Below are 23,252 nucleotides of genomic sequence, written 5' to 3' on the forward strand. Positions count from 1 at the left end.
TGAAGAAAAAGAACTGGTGAAATAAGAAAATGCCGGAAAAGAACAAACATTGTCAAGAAACAACATTGACCGGTGACTAATACCAGGGAAACTTTTTTTTTTTAAAAAAAAAAATGGTATAATACAATCTTCAATTATTAGTCATTGCAGATATAGTAAATTGTTTGTATTTACTAATTAATGGGAAAAATACAAATAATGGGCATCCATAAGAAGTAAAATTTACATTAACTACACAAACATCAATCATTTACTTTTTGAGAGAATAAATGAGCATAATTCATCTATACACATACAAAACTAGATAGAGAGAGACCTGTTTCAATATTTGCTAGAAGAGGCAGAATATAACTGGAGTCTAGGTACCGTGACAAAGTAAAGGAAACATATGTTCCCAAACAATTTGTTGGAAAGAAGAAGAAAAAAAAAAAAAATTGTACTAACAGATGTCCTTTCCGTACTTACATGCACCCTTTTACTAACCAGAACATTTCTAGGGCCCTACAATAGTTACCAGTATTTGAAGTTAAAATAATATTATTGTCTATTTATATAATCTTTGAAATTTTATGCTTAAAAATGTGAACAATTTAGAAAGTAAAACAGTAGTTCCAAAAATTATTAATTTAAAATGTTTAAAGCCAAATAAATAATTAATTATATATGTGAAACTTGAAACCTATGGTATTCATTTGAATTACAAAAATCGAAAATGAAGTCAAGTCTGAAACACGTCAGAAAAGATGATCGATATGAAAGATGAAATAAATCTTGCAAGTAAATTTCATCAGAATTAAGCAAACTCATAACAAAACAAATTTTATCTTGTTAATTTTATAAAAATCTCGTCCATTTTAAATTAGTAAATCGACTAATTAATCGATTAATAAATTGACTTTAGTCAAGTGTTTTTTTTTTAGCTTAAGATGCGTCAACATCTGAGATGATTGGCTTCTGGAGAATTAGTCAGTGTAAATACTTTCTTCAGTGTACAGTTTTCTCTCTTAATAAACAGCACTATTATTCTCAAGTCAGTGGGAATGTATTACTTTTAATCGTTTATTTGGGGAATTAAGCCCCTTCCATGCTTGTAAAGCTATCCTATAGGAAAAAAAAAGCAATAACAATAACTAATCAAGACTAAGATTGAAATATAAACAATTTTCTTAAAAAAAATATTTTTTGGGGGGGAATCTAAGAACTCAGTTTGTTTAAAAAAATAAAAAGATTTAGAATGAGAAGAAATGAATTTTACTACCTGCTGTAGCCAAATTCATAACTCTTGTCAGGAACCTGTACTAAACTTCTACAATAAAACCTGTTTTCTAGTGAGTAAAAGTTGTGTATGTATGAGTCATGAACACCAGAGTATCAATAGCATAAGTTAAAAGAAAATTGTGAAAAGTCGAATTATCACATAAAGTTAATAATAGCAATCAATAAGAAGTAATCAACAGCAAAATCATGTTCATTTATTTTGGTCAACACCTGGATGAGGCAATACGTTACAAAACAAAATGTCACCTCAATCTGTTACCCTAACATCAATTTGCCCATGTTCAGGAAATTGTCGATCATTGAGGTGTGTTTCTAGTGAACACTGAATTTTTAAAAATCTGAAATGACTGAAATAGGTTTGCTGACCTCGGTCCAAGGGCAACCAAAATTACTACCTGAGTTTGAGTATTTAAAAATAAATATTGATTAATAATTCTAAGAGATTCTAAACAAGTATCAACTTTTTAATTTATTTTATTTTGCGTAATGCAATATTGATTCAACTCATCGTTCATTCGCTTAGCTTCAAATGGAGAAAAAAATGCACTGAAGAATAGATTCTTTTTAACAAAATCATTTCATTAAAGTGCAAATATGAAGTAAACTAAAGAATAGTAACGGGTTTCATTAAAGGCAACGATCAGAGAAGAGCTGAGAGACACGTCAGCAGAAAAGAAAGGTAAGGATGAGCTGTAGAGTGAAAGGAAGATGTATATTTAAAGGATTGGCAATAGTACACGGAGTTGCTCTGGTGGATTGGTGAAGAGCACGCGGCCAGTGAGGTAATTACCAGATTCTGGTTTAGTCACCACTACCATATCAGCGCGACGTACGTTCACAGCTAGCCTTCGTTCTTCGCCATTTGGCTCACTGTGATTGTGATCTCTGGTTGGTAGGCTGCAGAGAGCATGCGTGAGCGTGCAGTTGTAAAGCACAATGATTCAATCCTTTGGTTAACATCTCTCTTTCTCTAATCGTTCATTTCCTATCTTCTCCTTCTCCCAGTTACACCAGTCATCATACATGCTTGTAAAAAGCACCCACACAAATATGAATATTCCTTTGTCTTTACAAATAAAAGTCAAAATTTATAATCAATTTATATATAATATAAAGATTTATACTTAAATATTTAGAACAAAAGCAATGCATAACTGAAAGAAATCGATGGAAGCTTTTAAGAAAAGTTATTAACATAAAATCCAAAAAATTGGGCTTTTGGTAGCTGGAAAAAACATTGACAGATGCCGAAGTTGGCCAGTGTAACCTTTATTTAGATAACCTTTCCCTCTGGAATTGAAAACTTTAATATACTCTCAATACTACTAGAGACGATAGACTTGTATAAGAATGAACAATATTTAGAGAGAAAACAATTTTAAGAAAATATGGCTTAGGCTTTCTTATATAGGCAACAAATTACAATAGTTCAGAATTCTATTACACATAGTTTGGAGACTTGATCTAGATGAACTGATGTAAACAACTTTTAATTTCAAAACAGAGAACTGGACGTTATTTTTTATTCTAGTTCTAATTTCATCCAAGGTACTAATTCTTATCGTAAAAGTATTATCATGCACGATAACCTCTTCTTGAAAAATAATGTTCAAAACTAAGCGAATAAAACAGTGATCTTTTCGCAGTAAATTCATACATCACCAAGCAATAATACCGGAAAAACGTAGTCCAGAAAAAAAACTGTAATTCACTTAAAGAACATCTTTTAAATAAGTAAATGAAATTTTCAAATCCCAGCAATTTTTAGTTTACATGCGACTATAGAACTAGCTGTATTGTGCTGCTATCTTCAGAGAAGAGTACTAACTAAGATCTAGCGTACCCAGTGCTGGTAATGAACTTCAGCGTTTTATTGAATTTAAAATTAAATTAAAGCGTCTAATCGAAGAGTAAATATTTAAAATCAAAAGTTTTAATGGAAGATAGCATGCTTGTACTGGAATATTCTGACCCATTTCGGATTTTTAGCCAACTCTTAGCGTATCAGTAGAGAAATTGTTCCTGCAACAACCATGCTTTTGACTGTGATTACTCATGGATTTTTAATGGGTCCTCTAAATGGATGTAAAAATTGGTTAAGGTTGGATTTATTTATTTATGCTTGGTGTTGAAACTAATAGCAATGAATAGCTTTGCTATTGCGTACCCTCTAATGCCGGTGAAACTCAATTTTGAAAATTTGGTACAACTACAATACTTCTTCAACTAATAGAATAAAAAAGAAAAGAATGAGTAATAGTCATTTACCGGGTGACTAATAAATAACAAAGCGATAAATGCCAAACGGCTATAGTTATCGTCTCTTATTAGAAGCTACTAGCGAGTGATCAACCTTTTTTGAAATAAAATTTTATTTGAATGGGAATCAGAATTTAGTATACAGGGTGTCCCAAGCTAAATGGATAACGACTTTTTCTCGGAAACTAAGGTAGCTAGAAAAAAACTAAAAATACGTGTTCCCTTAGTTTTTTGTTAGGAATCCAAATTTACTTTATATTTTTTTTTCGGTGCTTCCAGATGCGAGATACAGGCACCAACTTCATTTTTTCAAATGGAAAGGTGCGGTTTTTATTTCAGAAATAGATTCCTCTATTTTTTTAAAGAAAAATTTACTTGAACGGTTTTTTTCTGTGAGCGATATTTTAGAAGTTATGAATGAAAACATGATTCTTATAAGAAATGTCAAAATGATAATATTATAACGGTATTTTGATTGAAAAGAAGAAAAGTACTATTTTATTATAAATTTTACTCCTCATTAATATTACAGATCATGCTCGAAATGGCCTCCACCATTAGAGATGCATAGACATGCTCTTTCCTGCCAATTGCCCTTACTGCCAAAGAAATAGATTCGATTTTAACCGAGTTACAGGCATCTATTATTCTTTGCTTTAGTTCATCTACAGATGCAATCCTGGCTTGATTCTGATGCACCTAGATTTAGTAAAGCTTTTAGATAAGCAGAAATAAGGAAAGAAAGAAAAAGTTATGAATAATAATAATTGTTTTTCGAGTATGGCCACTGAATCGCCCCCCGTGTCGATATAACACCATCAGGCATGTAAAGAGATATCTCGATAGGCAATTTGATGGGCCTGTTATATCGACACGGGGGGGGGGCCAATTCAATGGCCACCTCGTTCACCGGATTTGACACCTATGGACTATTTCCTTTGGGGATACCTGAAAAACAAGGTGATTATTCATAACTTTTTTCTTTCTTTCCTTATTTCTGCTTATCTAAAAGCATTACTAAATCTAGGTGCATCAGAATCAAGCCAGGATTGCATCTGTAGATGAACTAAAGCAAAGAATAATAGATGCCTGTAACTTGGTTAAATTCGAATCTATTTCTTTGGCAGTAAGGGCAATTGGCAGGAAGAGCATGTCTATGTATCTCTAATGGTGGAAGCCATTTCGAGCATGATCTGTAATATTAATGAGGAGTAAAATTTATAATAAAATAGTACTTTTCTTCTTATTCTATCAAAAAACCGTTATAATATTATCATTTTGACATTTCTTATAAGAATCATGTTTTCATTCATAACTTCTAAAATATCGCTCACAGAAAAAAACCGTTCAAGTAAATTTTTCTTTAAAAAAATAGAGGAATCCATTTCTGAAATAAAAACAGCACCTTCCCATTTGAAAAAATGAAGTTGGTGCCTGTATCTCGCTTCTGGAAGCACCGAACAAAATTTGCAAAGTAAATTTGGATTCCTAACAAAAAACTAAGGGAACACGTATTTTTTAGTTTTTTTCTAGCTATCTTAGTTTCCGAGAAAAAGTCGTTATCCATATAGCTTGGGACACCCTGTATAGATAGAAATTTCAATCAACTAGTTATTTTTTTTAAAAAAAACTAATAATTAAAAACTAAAAGAACTTGGACTAAATAGTAATAATGGGTAAATTACTGCCCTCATAGTTAGCAAGTACAAAAGGCCAAGGTTAGAAGCACAAGGTCGCCTTAATGCTGGAACCTGAAACTCAAATAACAGCTATGTATATATTGATTGTCTGGAGTATTGAAGGAGGAGACATCTTGCATTTAGGAACTGAAATCTTTTCAGATCACAACATCCTTTCCTCCAACTGCATTCAGAAGACCATCATACTTCCACCAAGGTTAGGTACACAAAAAGATTTTTATTTTCTTAATGCGTACATTTTGTTTTCCATAATTCTGAACGAGTTTTAATGTTATTATTTAATTTCCTTATTTTTAACTTCTTCCAATACTTTATGACAGAATAATTTATACAAATAATGACCCAAATTCTGGATGATTGGATTTGATGATGAGTTTAAATTAAAAGAATAATAGAATATGTTTAACTTTTTATAGTTAACAAATGTTGAAATGTATATTTCTACATTACACATTTTTCTGAGGGCCTCAGGATAAAGCAAAATAGTTTTGTCTGTGGTGTGGTCACTTGATATCGTGGTAGGCTGGTCTACGATTTTTTTTTTTTGGTTTCGAAACATCTCCATTGATTTTCTAGTACTAGGTATACTCCAAGGCACACATGGAAATATAACTTTTATTTAAAACACTTTATGGGGCTTAGCGGCAGGCTAACGTGCTATTTCAGTGCAGTGCTCAGTCTTATCACGTTTAATATTATTAAGAATTAAATATATATAATGAAAATTCTTAATTTGTAATAATATTTAAATTAGTTTATATTAGAATAATTTTAAATCTTACAACGAACACTAAATATTCCAAGAGTGAAAGATGGCACAGATCTTTTCAATTAAAAAATTTCAAATAATTTGTAATAATTAAAAATGTTCACAACTGTTGTGGAACATTATAAATTAAATACGCTTGTCACATGGTACTAGATTAATTGTTTAAATGAACCTCAATTAGGAAATGTGATATTAAGGGTCATAACAATGTATCAAAGTGCTTGGACCAATTAAGGCGTATTTTTTTGTTACTTCTAATATGAGAAACATTGAGATCGTGCCAAATACAATCCTCTGATAATTTATCGGATTATTCGGATCAGCCCCCATCTAGCAAAACTTAAAATTTTCTGGGTGTTTCTCTTTTAAACTCTCTCTCTGTGTCAATTCTGGGATAAAATTTAACAAAATTCTTGATTAGATAAAAGTATGTCAATTAAAGTGAAAATAATTAATGTTTTTTAAAAAAAGGAAATACGTACAATCTTGCAAAAAAATTTTAATTAGGCAAAAGTTGGCTATTTACAACTGCTACCAAGATAAAACGTTTCCTTGGTTTTTAGAAATAGCAGCAAACATACATCGCCATTACACATAGTCCTTATCTCCTGCCCAAAGGAAGGAAGAGCAAAATTTCAAACATGGTGGTTATTTTTAATCAAATTATCAGTATTACGTATAATGAGTTTAATAATATGGTGTCATTGACCATCATGGTTTAAAAAAAAAAACCTCTTAATTTTTTTACATGAAGAGTGGGGTACTCTGGACGTACTCTTACTGGATCCAAAGTCGAGAATTTTCAAGGATCTAAGGCAAGGAAATACAGTTTGATGAACTGTAAAGGAGAAGGGCCTAACACATCATTCTATGGACCGAACCTGCCTTGGCAATCAGAAGACGAGAAGATTGAGGGAATTAGTGAGGTTTTAGACGGAAGTAAGAGGTTGTTGGCAGGTCAAGAGAAATACAGTAGATAATTTGTAATTTTACCAAGTTTAATGAAATTTTAAAGGATTCATTGTTCATTTTCAATAAGTTTTTGAAAGACGTATGTTCAAGACTAGTTATCTCAGCATAGAAGGACTAATTCCATTACATACTTCTCTTAATTATCTAGTCAGATGGACAAATGTAAATCTTAAAAGAAATAATACAAATCGATAATTATAAATTATTATCTCTCACGTGTTCAGTATAGATTTCAATCAAATCTCTTACATCTTTACAATTTATTTTCTACAATTAAACATTTAGAAGACCCAAAATAAACAAATGAAAACATTAGATGACAAAAATAAGATAATCAGATGAAATCACTATTGAAAAAATTAATATTAGTAATAATGAAAATTACACACAACTACAATGAAAAAGTGTGTTACCTTTATTATTATGGGCAAACGGTTGAGTGGACTATTTAGATAAGCGCTGGCATAGAAAACACTTTTCTTTCTCCATAAAGTGACTCATCCAAACTAGAACTATCTATTATCCATATTATATACGAGATATATGTGTCATAATGAACTGCGCAATCGAAAAATATTGAGTTTGTTGCCAAAAAGTTCTAACTTTTTATTTTATTAATAATAAAAGTAAAAAGATAATTAAGAACGAATCGACTACTTTTCTTAGATCCAGCAATTTCCATTTAGACGAATAATATTTAAAGATAATTGAATATATTAAAGAAAATTCTGTTTTTGTTCACACTTAATTAAATTTTTATGATTCCTTTTTAAGAACATTTGTACTATGGAAGGTTATAGGCTAGGTATGTTGTTTTTAATGTAGGTAAGTGAGGTTTCAATGAAATGTACAGTTTTGCCAACTGTCGAGAAATAAATGTATCTCTAAAATTCGTAATTAAATGAGAATTTTAGTAGGAGAAATTCAGAAAAGTATAATAAAATTAAGAATTGAATATCATTAGTAAGTTTACAAAATTCGTTTCTATTGGGTTCTTTTCTAGTGTAGTGTAGGTTGTGAACGCTGTATGTATATGGTGAATAACGACTGTGGTGCGCAAAATATTCTATAATGTTGCTGACTGTGTGCACGGCTTGTGGTTAGTACGAAATATCACACTGCCATCTTTATCTACAAGTGATACCACATTGTAAACTATAAAACACAAGCAACAGAGAGAAGACAAAAGCTTATGGACCGTAGAGACAAAAGAGATGCGTTAGGAAATATTGATGGGGAAATGAGAGGTATGAATAAGCACACAAAAAGAAGAAGTATAAACTCACTCACACTCGTAAATCTACAGCAGTATTCCTCTTTTTCTATTCTCTTTCTCTTACTTCGGGTATAATACATATAAGCCATCACCTCCAAGAATAGTAACTAGTACCAAGACAGAAAGCAGGTGTGCCTACCGGTAAAACCGGTGTGCCGGTTGCTCCTATGACGTATACAAAGATAAGAGGGAAACGATTCACACAATACAAGGATTCACGGGGAGAGGGAGAAAATAAAAGAAGAAGAACCATGTTGGTACTATAGTGTTGTAAGAAAGAACTATAAAGAAAGATGGAGAGACAGGTGTCTTGTCTGACTACAGCTATACATAAAGAATGAACTGAGACGAAAGAGAAAAGTGTACTGACGAACTGAATGTAAAAGAGGACAAGCGCAAAAGGGAAAGTAATACATAAAAAGACAATATGATTAGAACTTGAAGGTAACAGAAGATAAAAGGTTTTCTTTATTATTAACCTTACTAATGTAACTTCAATACCATGTTATCAATCTGAACTACAAATAAATACACGCTTTTAGTAGCATTAGCATTTGTTTTGTTTAACATTTGACTACTTCATCATCAACATCATCAACTTTCAATACCTCTATCCTTTATCTAATATGAATCATCCACACGAATTCATTAGAAAATTTAATTCTGATAAGTTACACTTATCCGGTGGCGGACCTAGAACATCCGTTTGGGAGAATGGACGAATCTACTGAGATAGAAGGATATCCGGGAGACGGATGATAAGCAGCTTTACGCATTATATGGTCAATATATTATAATTTTTCGTAGTTATTGACAATAAATAGTTAAATGTAAGTACAAGGAGTTATTGATGTTTTTATGGGAGTTTGAAGTTTTTATACAAAATTAGCCAACCTATATTTTTCAATTTTAATTATATATATATATATTCAATATTTCATTCTATAAGATTTTGGTAGCTTAATTGCATAGATGCGAAGATCTTTAAAAACAAAACTGGAAAATTTGGGCAAAATTTTTCAAAAATTGTATTATTGTAAGTCTTGTTTAAAAGTAAGATGCAAATGTGAAAGACAAAATTCCTAAGAAAACAAGTGTTGAAAATAAATCACTAACTATTAAGGAAGGAAGTTTAAAAACAAACAACAATAATCTTCTGCTGATTTCTGAGGAAGTGAGTTTAAGTTCAAACTGGTTCCATTATTTCATTATCATCTTCTCATAGAATTAAAATTATTTTATAATTTCTCTGAAAGTAAATTTGTTTTTAACTTTAATGTTCAAGTTAATGTGGTAAATTCACAGCATAGATAACTGTTTAGCACTTAAACTCCCTATATTACTTTGCTACCCTAATTTTCTAAGAAGGGATTATACTAAAATATTTTTAGATTGGCAGAACTGATAGAATTTATTGGGCCCATTTTCTATTGGTGGCATTATGACTAGACCGAGTTAAATGTTTATGAATATGCCCTACTTCTGTTAAGTGTTCAATACAAATAAAAGGGCTAATGTACAAAACAACATAAATTTAGTTCACAACCCTCACAAAATTTATTCTTACAGGTATAAAATTTAAATGGCCCAATTTTCTTTTAAAAAAAATGTACTCGTACTTCTTACAAAAAATATTCTCACAAAGGAGGGTGAAGGGTGGAATGATTGAATAGGTCTTCAATTTAGAAATTCCAAAGGATCAATCCTAGGCCACGGCCTTACTATGTGAGGTCAATTAGGATCCCTTTGCTGGATTAAAAGGCTTTTTGATAGGTAATATACTGTTTCCCTGAGCATTGTTTTAAAAGTGCGAATTAAAAAATAAAGAGTTTCAAATACTCAATAGCTACTAGAGATGTGAACAGTGTGATAGACATAGACACAGAAATGGGCAGAACCGGTAAGACGGACCCGGACCAGCAACACTTTAAGGTACTGCAATTATTTTTGGCATGTAGTTCCAGAAAAAAGTGGACATGGGTAATATCCGGTTTCAGGAGATTTAAAACGCCAAAAAGCTTTGATGAGTCATTCACTGAGAAAAAAAAAATTACTTTTTTATTCTGGGATGCACCCTCGCAACATTATGCATCCCTGGTTCCAAAAACTTATTGAGATTGCTGTTCTTCCTCTTATCACTAGCTAGAAGAAATAAACAAAGAGGAACCTGATAAATAGCATTTAAAGTAAAGAAAAAATAAAGAATAGAGACAAAAAATAAAATATAAAAGAAAAAAAAATGGAGCTAAAATGTGTAAATAAGCACGCGCAAAGCTATTACATCCACGCGACTCTAATAACTAAACATGTCACTCAACTTCTATTTCCTTAATTTAATGTTTTTTCTCCCTTTTTAATAAATCAATAAATGCATAAAATACAGTTCATAGGGAATATTACATTGCAATAACATTATATTGCCTGAACTGTTAAGTGATTCAAGTATAGTTATCACTATAGTTATAGTGATACATGTTAGAAATGTAACTGGTAAGAACTGAAATTATTCTCTTGATTGTCAGCTATTAACACCTTTTCTTACGTCATATTGGTCTAGGATCTCCAGCAGGTAGCTTCTGTCATTTTTTTTTTTACATCTACGGACACATATATAATTCAGATGCGCCTAGACTGTATTATCTTCCTAAGGTGCACGTCATCGAACCTTTGTGCCGCAGAAGTCTGCAAAAGTCTATTAAGAAAAGCGCTGCTGAAGCAAATAATGTTGAAAGAAAATAAAGATAAAGAATCATTGACACAGGGGGACCTCAAGTTAAGAGAAGTAAGTCCAAAAGAGATGAAGTAAATTACATGCAGGTGAAATGGACGGAGAAGGGGGCAATGCACCCACCTATAGACGTCACCACAGTGACGCCCCTCTTAGTCAGTCCGTCTCATTTCTAGTATTCTTAATACACGCGCGTCACTAGCACACCATAGAAATGTGGACACACCGAAAGACGAGGAGGAGGAGACAAGGAGTGGAGCGACAGAAAGAAATGGTAAAAAAAAGAGCCTCCAATTTAAAAATGGCATGACGGGATGTGATCATCTGTGTCTATGGCCGCGTCACTGTGGAAGTGCTCATGATGAGGGGCTGTTCCCCCCCCCCCCCGTTGCGTGTCCCAAAAGCATTATTATTATAAACCACTACCACTTGACCAAACTTCCACTCGTCTTGTTTTAATAGCCATTATTCCATCTCAATATTTCTTCTTTTATTTTTCTTTAGTATTTTTTTCATTTTATTTCTGTTCTATTCAAATGACAGTCCTAGACCAGATTGTTGCCTATCATCTAGCTTGCATGTCAAACGCATTACACCTCTTCTTCCATCTAACTCTACCATTAGTTGGTCAATTATTTACTTCTCCCTTCTTTTGAATTATACTGGACAATTAGCTAATGTTGTTGTTGATAGTTACAATTTAGAGTAATTTAAAATTTTTGAACATAATTATGTAAACATAAACATTATATTTATTAGCACAAAAATAAAACAACTTTATGTCAAAGTAGGTAGTTGCTTTTATGAAATATAAATCAACTACTTATATTTACAAATTCCAATTTTCAAGAAAACCTAAATATTAAAAAAAGTCATGAGAGTGTGCCTATTAGATGTTAAATATTAAATTTAATATAAAGTTAATATTAATGGTCATTTGTGACGAAAATTGCCGACAGTTACCGATCGTATTCGGCTTGTTAAAGAGAAATGTGATATTAAAATCGAGCTGAAGGCTCGATGGGTTAGAGATAAAGTAAATTCCAAGAAAACACCTCTTTTCCCTAGTATTTTGCTATTCTCTAACCCATCTGACTTTGATGGCTTAGGTTTGGACTAAATTTACTGTTCTGTAGTGAGTTTATCCGCTAATATCTCAGGAACGGAAAATCGCAGAATGCTCAAATTTGATATTTCGTTTAAGTGTTACCAGAGGAAGCGACAATAAATTTTTGGTCAAAATAGGTGCACCGGAATTACCACTTTACTGAATAGATTTTTCACTTATTTAACTTTTTGCAAAAAACCGCTTGTTGGATTTTTTCCAAACTTGGTATAATTATAGCTCACAAATAGCTCTACAACTTTTATAGGGAAACATTTTTCTAAAATACTTCGATTAAGGGCTCTTTTGGGGAAGGGGGTGGTTGGGCAGTCTGGTTGGATGCCAGTTCGCAGGGATACTTATAAGTGTTAAAATCAATAAAAAGTAAATACAAGTACAATTGATACTATAATACAAAGGAATAAATGAGAATTGTGAGGTTGGTAAAAGCATTTCTTCAAATAAAGGATAAAAAAATGCGCAAAAATAGCGAGAATACTGTGTGCTTAATATTTATAAAACAAAAACAACTGAAAATTAATTTAAAAAAAAAGGTAATGTAAAGTAGATCATTTAGCGAGGTCACTACTAGAAGGAAACCTTAGCAGGGTCATGGGTCATGCCAGTATGTACATGTGGAGTCACATTATCTCTGCGGTTTTATGTCCTTGGCTAATGTGTTTTATGTCTTATTTTTTTAACATAATGACGTTTTATTTCGTAACTATCATTATTATGAAATATTTATCTCCACCGTAAAGTGTTATCCACAATAAGTGTTTTCACTTGATGAAATAAATAACCACTTAAGTAGCTGGAGTATCCAGTTTTATACAGATATTTTCTGAAGATAAATTTTTTTTGCTATTAAAATATGCGCTGAGGAAAACCTGCGGATGGAACCTAGAAATAGGGAGATTCGCATCTTTTCGGACAGCCAGGCTGCACTGAAGGCTCTCGTATCCTTCAGAATCACCTCTTCCCTGGTCTGGGAATGCAGGAAGGCCCTAGAACTACTGGCGCGGCACAACAAAGTTCGGTTGGAATGGGTGCCGGGTCATGTGGGTATTGAAGGGAATGAAAAAGCTGATTATATGGCCAGGAATGGGGCTAACACTTCTTTCATCGGTCCAGAGCCTGTCCTGGGGATCACCAGGGGTTCGGTTCGCGCGGCTCTCAGAGATTGGATCTGGAGGGAGCACGAAAAGAACTGGGTGATGTGTCCTGGGGTTAAACACAGCAAGACTTTGATGCCTTGGCTGTGTAAGCAAAGATCCAAAGAGACCCTGTGTTTGGGCAGAAATCAGATTACTCTGATTACAGGCCTATTCACGGGGCACGGTAGGTTCAAGAAGCATCTGCGCAAGGTGGGGCTTATCAGCTCGGAGCCGTTGTGCAGATTATGTCAGGAAGAGGAGGAAACGGCCTCTCACCTGTTGTTCGATTGCGTTGCAATCGAAAGTTTGCGCTATGAAACCTTTGGAACGTTGAGGCCGAAGGAGATAGTAGCGCAAAAACAACTAGTAGGGAAAGTCCTTGACCTCTTTAGGAGGGGAGGGTTCGCCTACTAGAACTAAGAAGGGACTGGCACAATAAGTCTTCTGTGGCTGCGGTGCCTTGGGGTATAGGTCCCGTCCCATCTACCATCTATCTATCTAAGTAGCTGGAGTATCCAGTTTTATACAGATATTTTCTGAAGATAACTTGTTGACAATAGAGGAGATCAGTTTAAGTATGAAACTACTAAATTGTTTGTAATTTTAGTATAAACCGTTCTGGACTGACTTCATTTCTGAAGTCTTGTAGGTAATCAATTGATATAAAATCTAATGAAAAATAAAATAAAAAGTACTATTGCTTCGATTTGGTTAAGTAGTTCACAAACGTCGTAGACTAATTAGTTGATTGACTCTACAGTTCTGTACGTTATGAACAGTACATCTGGATGAACAGCACTCCAAGCGTTTAGTATAGTTTTTACTTGCAATTCAACTGCTGTACATCTAAGCACAACTAGAAGTACTTCTTAATCCCAAGCTCCCACCCGAAAGAACTAGAAACTGCTCAAAAACAATTTTTTTTAGAAAATTATTTCAATTTAAACCACCAAATGTAAATGCGAAGTTTTTTAGAGAATTGTAGTAGAAGCCATTTTTGTTTTTTAAAAAAAGAGGGTTCTTTCGATTGAGAATTTATTTTCTTTTGATTAGGATATTTTAACAACACATTTATGTAATATATTTACACCAAGAAATCGATAAAAATTATTATTCTTCAGCAAATATTCCAAAAACTGTTTTAAGCATAAATGTAGATTATTTCTAGAGTAGAATCGTAGAGATAAACAAAACATACGTGTCGAGAATAAATTATTTCTAAACAAAACATCAAATCGTCAAGAAACTAAATGAATTCTAAAGTTTAACTGTAGCGAGGCACTTCTTTTTCTAATTCTAACAAAGATATGAGGGAACTGTTTGAAGGATTGCCAATTTGGCATAATGCCATTTACAATACTGAATACTCTTGCTGATAAGTCTTAACCATGATGTCTACTATCAATTAAAAAAAAACATGTGCTTATATAATAATAATCATAATTAGATATAAAAATTATACAATTAAAATATTTCTCCATTTTTAAATAATTATTCCAAGATATTCATATAGAAGTAAAACTAACTGCAGCAAGGAATAGGTAAAAAAGAAACAACTTTTTTGAAAAATCTTAAGGGAAACACTCCAATTTTGAAGTGAGAGGGAATCATTGAATAGGAATCAAACATTCAATGTTTGAAGAACTCAATTCACATTTTCATTAATTTGTAATTGGTGTAGTTCTTTTTATTATTTTAATACTTCCTTTTAAAACAGTATAACTTCCGCTTGGTGGAAAAGGCCACAATATAATATACGTATGTGCGCTTCTAATGATGATTCACATATGGGACCTAACCGCAATCCCGATGAAATCATAGTTAAAAACAAAATTCTGAGAGAATAAAGAACATACATGTCTTCTATTACCGCAGTTTACATAAGTAAATTTTCTTTGTAATAAAACGATAATGATTTTAATGATATAGATGTCCCCCAAGTAAACTAAAGGGAATACTTTACGGCTCTCTCTAAGAATCCCAATGAAACCAATATTCTGTGAAGAAAAATTTTAAACCAAAGAGATAAGAATAAATTATGTGATATCCGAATTCAAAAGAGATTCTCTTGGAGCGACTATCTAGTAATGTATAAAGAAACACGAACAATATGTTTAGTAAACTGTCACACTTCCGGCCAAAATGGTCTTCCATCTCGAAATTTTGGCAATATAATTGATACCTGTAAGAACAGAAAGAAGGGAAGGGATTAGCTATGCGGTTAGCATACTGGACTCCCACGCGGAGGTCCCGGGTTCGAATCCAGCAGCTGACCCTTAGATTTTCTCTTCCTAGGAGCTTCTTACAGCTCACTGTCCGGTGATGGACAGTGTTGTCTGTAACGAGAGAACACTGTCCGGAGGCCGGCAGTGCACTGGAAAAAGCTCCGGGCGCTAATAACCTCAGCTGTTGATGCGCAAAAAAAAAGAAAAAAAAAAAGAAGAACAGAAATTGGAATGACAACCGTACAATGTAGTAAAACAGCAATTTACAGGAAAGCTGAAGCTCACAACTTCTTAAATTATCCTTTTCCTGATTTTAATGAAATTCTCAGCAAAATATGTGATAACTCTGGACATAATTAATGTCACTTTCACTTAACAAAACTTCTTCAACAATTGAATTAAAGCAAGAAAACTTAATATTTCTTAATACAATGCAAACGATATGATAGTACAATTCAATGAATTGACACGCTAGAGAATAGCTCAAGCTAACAGCCCCCAAATTTAAGAGTACCTTTAATCAAAGTTTGTAATGAAAATTGCAGATCTACAGGAGTTCGTTGGAAACAATTGATATTAAAATCTTTTATCCTATTTTTAATTTATCAAAAACTTATTGTTGCATCCCACAGTTAACCATCATGCAAACCCAAATAAATTTGAGAAAGACTAATTTAGAATAAATAAATAAATAAATAAATGTAAATTTCGGCTAACTGTTAAAAAATTACTCGATTACAACACAACCTGCTAAGAGAGGTAACAGAAGATAAATGGACAAATCCTTTAATTGAAACAAATAGTAAAGCTATATTTTCTCATAATTATTAATTAAATTATGTGAGCTATCATATAGAAGAAGACCAAACTGTCGTCTGCTTAGAAAAAATATGAATAATTTAGCAATGAACAATGTGTTACTCCAAAAATACTACAAACTTTATATTGTTACCTATTACTAAGCAACAATATTAATCCACAAAATAAATTAACTTTTGAACTTGAAAACAATAACAAGAAGAAATATTTGTATAAAATGTTTTTAAATAGTCTTTAATTAATCAAAAATAGTCTTTACCCTTAAAACAAAAATTAATAATGTCCTTGTACAAATAGAAGTTGAAGGAAAGAAAATATAAATAAAAACAAACTTACTTCTGTAAAAGCTGCAAGGCAATGACTGCAATCAAAAGGCATGAAGTAAGAGTAAAATAAATAAAATTTTCTCGGAAAATACTTCTCAATGATCTTTTACCCAAATTTAAAAAAATGCAATTACTTTTTCTTTTAAATGAAAAAAAAAATTATTGAAACATCTTTAAATGAGATTGAAGACACCAGCTGGAATTTTTGAAGGATTGTAATGCTTCTTTGATGTTGCATCATCTTTTTTTTAAAAAATAAAAGAAGTTACAAGAAACTTAACTGATATTTTTTTTAAAAACACCATATGGTGATTTTTTTTGGTTTTCTTATTTCTAAATTCTTGATGTTTATATTTACTTTATTTGACTCGGGTTAGGGGTTTCTTTTTTGATTTTCCGGATTGGATTTAATCAATGTTTGAAGTAGTAATGTGTAGATTAAGAAAATTGAGTTCTTAAAACTTTCCCAACATTCAAAAATACAACAACACAAAACCTTTTAAACTTTAAAAAACCCTACCCATCCCTTTAAAGGGTCGGCAATAAAAAAAGCCTCTTCTAGCTACAATGTCGAAGTGCAGGGGACCTATTCCCAAATTCTGATCTTATCCTAATCTTATATTTAATAAAAAGTAATTCATATTAAAACAATTTTGACTAAAATCTTCACAGAACTTCGGTTGGTTAAAGCTAAAATGTCGTGTTCGAATTTTGATGGAATTTTCGCATTAGAATTGAAGTCCTAATTGAAAACGCCTGAACGCACCTTACATCCTAACGCGCTCATTAGATGTAATGTAACTTATTTAAGTAGGCATTCAAAAGCACCTTATGTATGTACTTTATACTTGATAACATCTGTCTAGTAAAAGGATTTAACGTAAACAATTTGAAGTAAACAATATAAAATGAACTAAGACTGAGTTATTATTAAAAATAAGACTAGTGAGGTAGGTCAGTGTAATATTTGGCAAAGCAAGTTTAAAGGTACGTTGAACTACAGTTTGGCATTATATAAACATTCAACTAGAATGGTGGGATCCAGACAACAACAAGAGTATATACTTCTGAAGGTCATAATCTGACAGAATAAAAACTCTTACTTAAGAGAGTGCGGAGTATACGTCACTGGTGTCGTTATTTCAACTCTTCTTTCTGCAGAATCAACATCTTAGCACTCATTACGTCATTAACACAACCGCAGTGACGTCAATATAGTATGATCTTTAAAGCCACAAAACAGACAAATCCTGTTTAAAACTGAATAAAGATTTATTTTGTCTATCGAATATTTTTAAATTATCCTATAATTAAAAATGAAAATATTCTGACTTTCTCTTACTACAAATCTTGTTAGCGGAAATCATAAGAGATATTTTTGAAAAAATCCTTTCTGTAAACCGGAAATCATATAAACACAATTAACAATCATTTATAATTCATATGACGCAGAGCCTTATTTAAAGGGAAGAATTACCAACTTTCTACCCCAAAATTTCCCTGGTTGTAAGTGTAAAAAAAAAAAAAAAATCTTAAATAACAAATATGGATATCAACATGAATAAAGTTTGAACAACTTTTCAGAAAATCGATAAACAGTTTTTGATAAAATCTAAAAAAAAAAAATTAAACGTGAAAAATCCACTCAGTAATTGTATCACTTCCGTTACAGGTATTTTAATCGCTAATAAAATTTCCGCTTTCATCGATTTCCAGTTTTTGAGAAATTTACGATGCACACGCACAAGAGACTGTTTTCTAAAGCCATTTTTTCGATCTCCGACTATCTCAAAACCGATATTAAAAAAAAAGAAGAAAAAGATACTTGAAATTTGAAAACTTAACACTTGTTCATTACATTTTCCTATGATCTATCTTTTGCAAATTGTCTTCAATTTTTGAATTTTACGATCAAATGTTGGTTAGCTTCAATACTAGGGAGCTTCAACGATAATAAACCGGTTCTTTAAAAAAGAAACATGAGCCTGAACGGACCGAGAAGTTACCCTTAAAATAAATATTCGAAAAAGAATTCCAGAAGAAAGCTACGGGTCTTTATATGGTTTTATTTTTAAAAAAAACTGTTACATCGAACCTACACACTAATGTCTAAATCAATAAAAGATCAAATCCTATTATTCGCAATTAATAATTCGAACTCAATTCATTAGCTAGGAAAGGAAGTAAGAGGTGAAGCTGTATTATTAGAATAAGCAGCCAACAAAGAATTTCTTACTCTTAAATTAATACTAAAAAATATGCTTACCTAATTTTAAAAACTCATGTAGCAACTATAACTATCCAATTATTTTCACAAAAATGTTTGTTTTAAATTCAAGATATCACTAATTAAAGGAAGTAAGGCGTCGACTGTTGCACACTATAACAATGGACAATAAACTAGAAAGCAAAAAAAAGAAGAAGCTGTTTTACAGGCAACAAAATTCTAAGAAATGGGCAAAACTTTCCAGGGAAATAGAGGCCTGTCTGAACATGTCTAATTTGACCTGAGTGACCCTCCTGCACCAGGCTACAGGTATCATATGCTAGATTTTAGTACACATATATAACTTAGGCCAAAAATATACTGAAATAATAATAATTAACGTTTATTAATTTTCATTGTACTTTAATTAATATGTATATATTTTAAATATAAAATCTACAACTTAGATTTAAAGAAGATTAAATTTTGAATTACTAATCAGCTGTAATAATAATTGCAATTATTACCACCAGGAGAAGGCTATAAGTTTTCAGATAAATGATTTACCTAATAAAAAAAATATGCATAAAAAATCTAAATGAACCGAAAGTGACCTGACTGTAAAATAAGTGATCAGTTTTCCAATTTTCTTGAGTTATATTATATAAAAAAATATTTGTAAAGAAAATTCAATTAAGGATACTGAACGAGGTAGAATTTAAGTACTTTCAGTCGAATGAACAGATCTAAAACTTAGACGATTAAATAAATAACCAAATTTCCGAATTCGAAAATACCTCATCCGAAACAAACAATATTCTGATTAAATTTTGCACTTTTTTGTTCAGAAAAGGTTCTGCGGCTCTTTTTTGAACTTCTTATTTACATTTTATGTGCATAGATCATATAAGTTTTTGTTTTTGAAGCTCTAGTGAGGAGAGGGTTGACTTCCCACTAAAGAATTTAATAGTATTTAATACTTTAAAATGTTCAGAGTTTGAAAAAATGTACAGTCACCCTCAGAGGATAAAATGAGTTGTACATATTTCGAATTAACATATCTTAGGGTGCAATAACTGAAAAAAATTTCAGACTAGCTCGAGGGATTTCAAAATAAATTCTTCCTATAAAAAAATTATTTCTAAAAATATTGGTAAAATGAACTCTAATTAACAGCTAAACTGGACAAAGAAGAGGAGGTCATATTACGTTGGGATCAATAAAAAATATAATACTGGAATAGTACGAGCTCGTATAATTGCACTGATTGTCTCTTTGCAGAACTTTACTCCCACTTTTTCAAATAAAAATTACAAAGAACATTTAAGAATAACATTTATCACAACCAGATGATGCATAGAAGTAAACCAGCGCTAACAAGTGACCATTACTTTAACTAAAACAAGTTATGATTGCAATAGAATTTTGTTTTTATAACAATAACAAAATGGAATCAAAACAAATAATAGCTTGGAATAGGCTGACAGCTATCTGCGCGTAGAGTGTTTACAACTCCTTAACGTTTCTTAACACTACGGGAGCTAGCCTAGCTGGATGCTAGTGGGTGTTGCAACATACATATATACTTGGGAGTAAAAATATAAGCAACATTAAACAGCTGCAGTAAACTGCTTGCAGGCAGGCCTTGGATGCAAGGACAAACTAGACTTACTAGCATATACACATATTTTTTTATACTATTACTAGCATTTATGTTTTAATAATAATAACGCACAATGGTAAGAATGGGCAGAAAATTGAAGAAGCTTGGGATAAAAGATGATTCATAATGAACGGTTGCAACTCAAGGGTCTGTGATTAAGATTTGCACAGCAGTAATGACGATTTTTTTTTCAAATAAACATGGAAATGAAATAGTATAGAACAAATACTTGATTAAAATTTTTATCATAGGGTGCAAGGGAATAATAATTATTATTTTTTTATAATAATTTCACCTCAAGTTTTCTTTTTTTGAGGTTTTTGAGTTTGAGGTCATTAGGCCCCGTAGCTTTTTTCAGTGCAATGCCAGCCACTGGACAGAGTTCTCTCGTGCTTTCTACCACCGAACAGTAGAGCTAAATCTTCTGTTTTTTTTTTTCTTTACCCCTATATTGATCGTATATTAAATAAGACTATGTATTACCTTTTAAGACTGGTTGTCTGAAATTAATTCAACTTTTTTTTTAAAAGTAAATAGCCTTTCAGAATATTCGTCTAGCCATAATGATTATTAATGTCCATGTATTTAATCACTGTGGATACAAGTTAGAAATTGATGTCATAGAAAAGAGGCAAAATTGAAGATATGGTAGCGGATAAAGATGGTATGTAAAAGTACACACACCCTAGGGTAGGAGAAAGAATGGTGCCAATATGACCTGTTAGCTAGCTTTCCGGCGTCCGACTGGATTTGATGATTTAAGGATAGAGGAGGGGTGAAGGTTTGATGCTGTACAACACGTCACTTCAGTTGGAGGCAGCAATGGACGTCACAGAGAGAAAGAAAAAGAGTCCAGTCCGAGGGGTTTTAAATGGAACAACGGCGTTAATGGCCTAGGTGTCGGTGCACAAAAACCTATTACAAAATCTGCAATAGATAGAAAGCGTTTGTGAAAATGTTAACAATAAAATATTAAAAATATCAACAATCATGAAAAGATAAAATGAATAAGAATGAATAAAAAAATCATAAGGTTGTTCAAATAAGTTTTCTTTGTTATAGTAAACGAAATAATTTTAATAATTAAGGCAAAAGAAGTTAAAAGTAAAAACATAATTTGCTTCAATAACATGCAAGATTTTATACATTTATTTTTTAACAACAACAACAACAACAAAGAAGGAGTATTTGAATGTCAGTTGGTAGAGGAATAAAGAGTGCATGAACTAGGAATAGAGGAAATAAAAGGTAAATAAATGAGAAGATACATCGAACTGGGAGAGGCTGATGGAGCTGAAAGACGAAATGAGTGGGGGGATCAGTTTGTAGTAAGGTCGAGGACACCAACGTCCGTCTGTAGTAAGACTGGCCACTACAAGTAGTTAATGTTATCTATTATTCAACTGAGCATATTATAATTATTATTACAAGCGTATATTATCTATTCATAAATATATTCTTTTTTTTTGTAACGAAGTTGAAAAAGAAAAAAATAACAAAAAGCAGAGATGATAAAAAAGAGGTTTGTTCTTCAACAGCTTTTAACTCTACTAATTTCAACTTGAGATAAAATCTCACTGGTTAACAGAGCCAGTAATCGACCGTTGGGACATTTTAGAACAAGTTATCAAGCTAACACTTAAACCCTATAAGAATAAATGCACCATTTAAAGAACCTATTCAACTAGACAGTATTAAATTTAACTTTTCTTTAAAACTCTAAATAAAAATTTAACATGATCGTTAATACTTAAGAGAGTAACAACAAATGTTAAGGAACTAAAAGAGAAAAAAAGGTGATTTCCAAATCTTGATCTACGGTCATATTGCCCAACTATTACTTAAAAAGAAGAAAAGAAGTGATTAATAACTAAAAAATGCCACAAGCACAACATGGAACTTTATACTAAGAAAAGGATATGTAACTGGAATTGATGTGTCACAAAATAATATGAAGAAACCAACGAAAACACCTGTACTAGATTATTACAAATTTATATTGCGTACTAACCGTTTTCAACTATTATTTCAGTATTGAAGGACTTGTAGATTTAGAAGTCACTATAGAATTCAATGATTTCTATTTGTATGCAATAGATTTCATCTACAGTCAGTAAATTATAACAAGGATCTGTCAAGACTTGTGATTGCCTAAAATATCTTCGAGTTAACTCTCAAAATTTATTTCTTTAAAAAAAATTTAAAATTTAATATAAAATTTGTATAATTACAACATAATTGATCAAATATTTTTAGTACTGCATTACAAAATTTCATTAACCCTTTCAAAATAACTAGGTGGCTGGTCTAGTCCTTACCATAAATCTCACTTCTTTCAATAATGACCGAAAAAAGCTTTATCAAGATTTTAAAAATGAGTAAACCTAATTTTTTACAGAACTGCCACGTTTAAGTGTAACTGAAAGGTACAGTTTCATGAGGTCTGAGAGCAGTTTTTAGTTTGATAAAACTAAATTTTTTGATTTAATTCATTTATTTTAACAATATTTATACTTATTTTTTTATTTTAGAATTAATTTTGTTATTCAATAAACCACGAAAGTAAATCTTTGTAAAAACTTGTAATTTATTATGAATAGCCCCTGAACTGTAAGTGTTTAGTAAGGTAAATCAGCAATCATCAAACACTGAAAATCCTCAGTAAAATCACCTTTCAGAAACACAGATTTCTGCTAACAGAAGCAGCAATAACATTAGAAAAAAAAAAATATACAACTGTAAGCTACTTTTCAGTTTTGAGAGGCAGAC

The 23,252-nt window shown here is 31.7% G+C and overlaps 1 protein-coding gene across 3 annotated transcripts in view; it reads right to left on the bottom strand.

The window, feature by feature from the left end:
- The window catches only part of LOC141451384 (caspase-1-like), a 41,518-nt gene that overhangs the window by 14,981 nt on the left and 3,285 nt on the right, over positions 1-23,252 (bottom strand). The window contains exon 1 of one of the 3 annotated variants that reach the window (XM_074122710.1): positions 18,881-19,034. The exons of 1 other annotated variant lie outside the window; for it this stretch is intronic. Coding sequence is in view for 1 of the 2 variants with exons in the window: in XM_074122708.1 (XP_073978809.1) it covers positions 16,625-16,666 (42 nt within the window). In the remaining variant the exon portion in view is untranslated. Of the gene's footprint in view, positions 1-16,624; positions 16,851-18,880; positions 19,035-23,252 lie in introns of those variants that run through there. One more of the 3 variants, XM_074122708.1, reaches the window with a different exon arrangement.

The sequence above is a fragment of the Rhodnius prolixus genome, unplaced genomic scaffold (genome assembly GCF_049639745.1).
Source record: "Rhodnius prolixus isolate KJV_2025 unplaced genomic scaffold, Rpr scaffold_8, whole genome shotgun sequence".
Classification (NCBI taxonomy): domain Eukaryota; kingdom Metazoa; phylum Arthropoda; class Insecta; order Hemiptera; family Reduviidae; genus Rhodnius; species Rhodnius prolixus.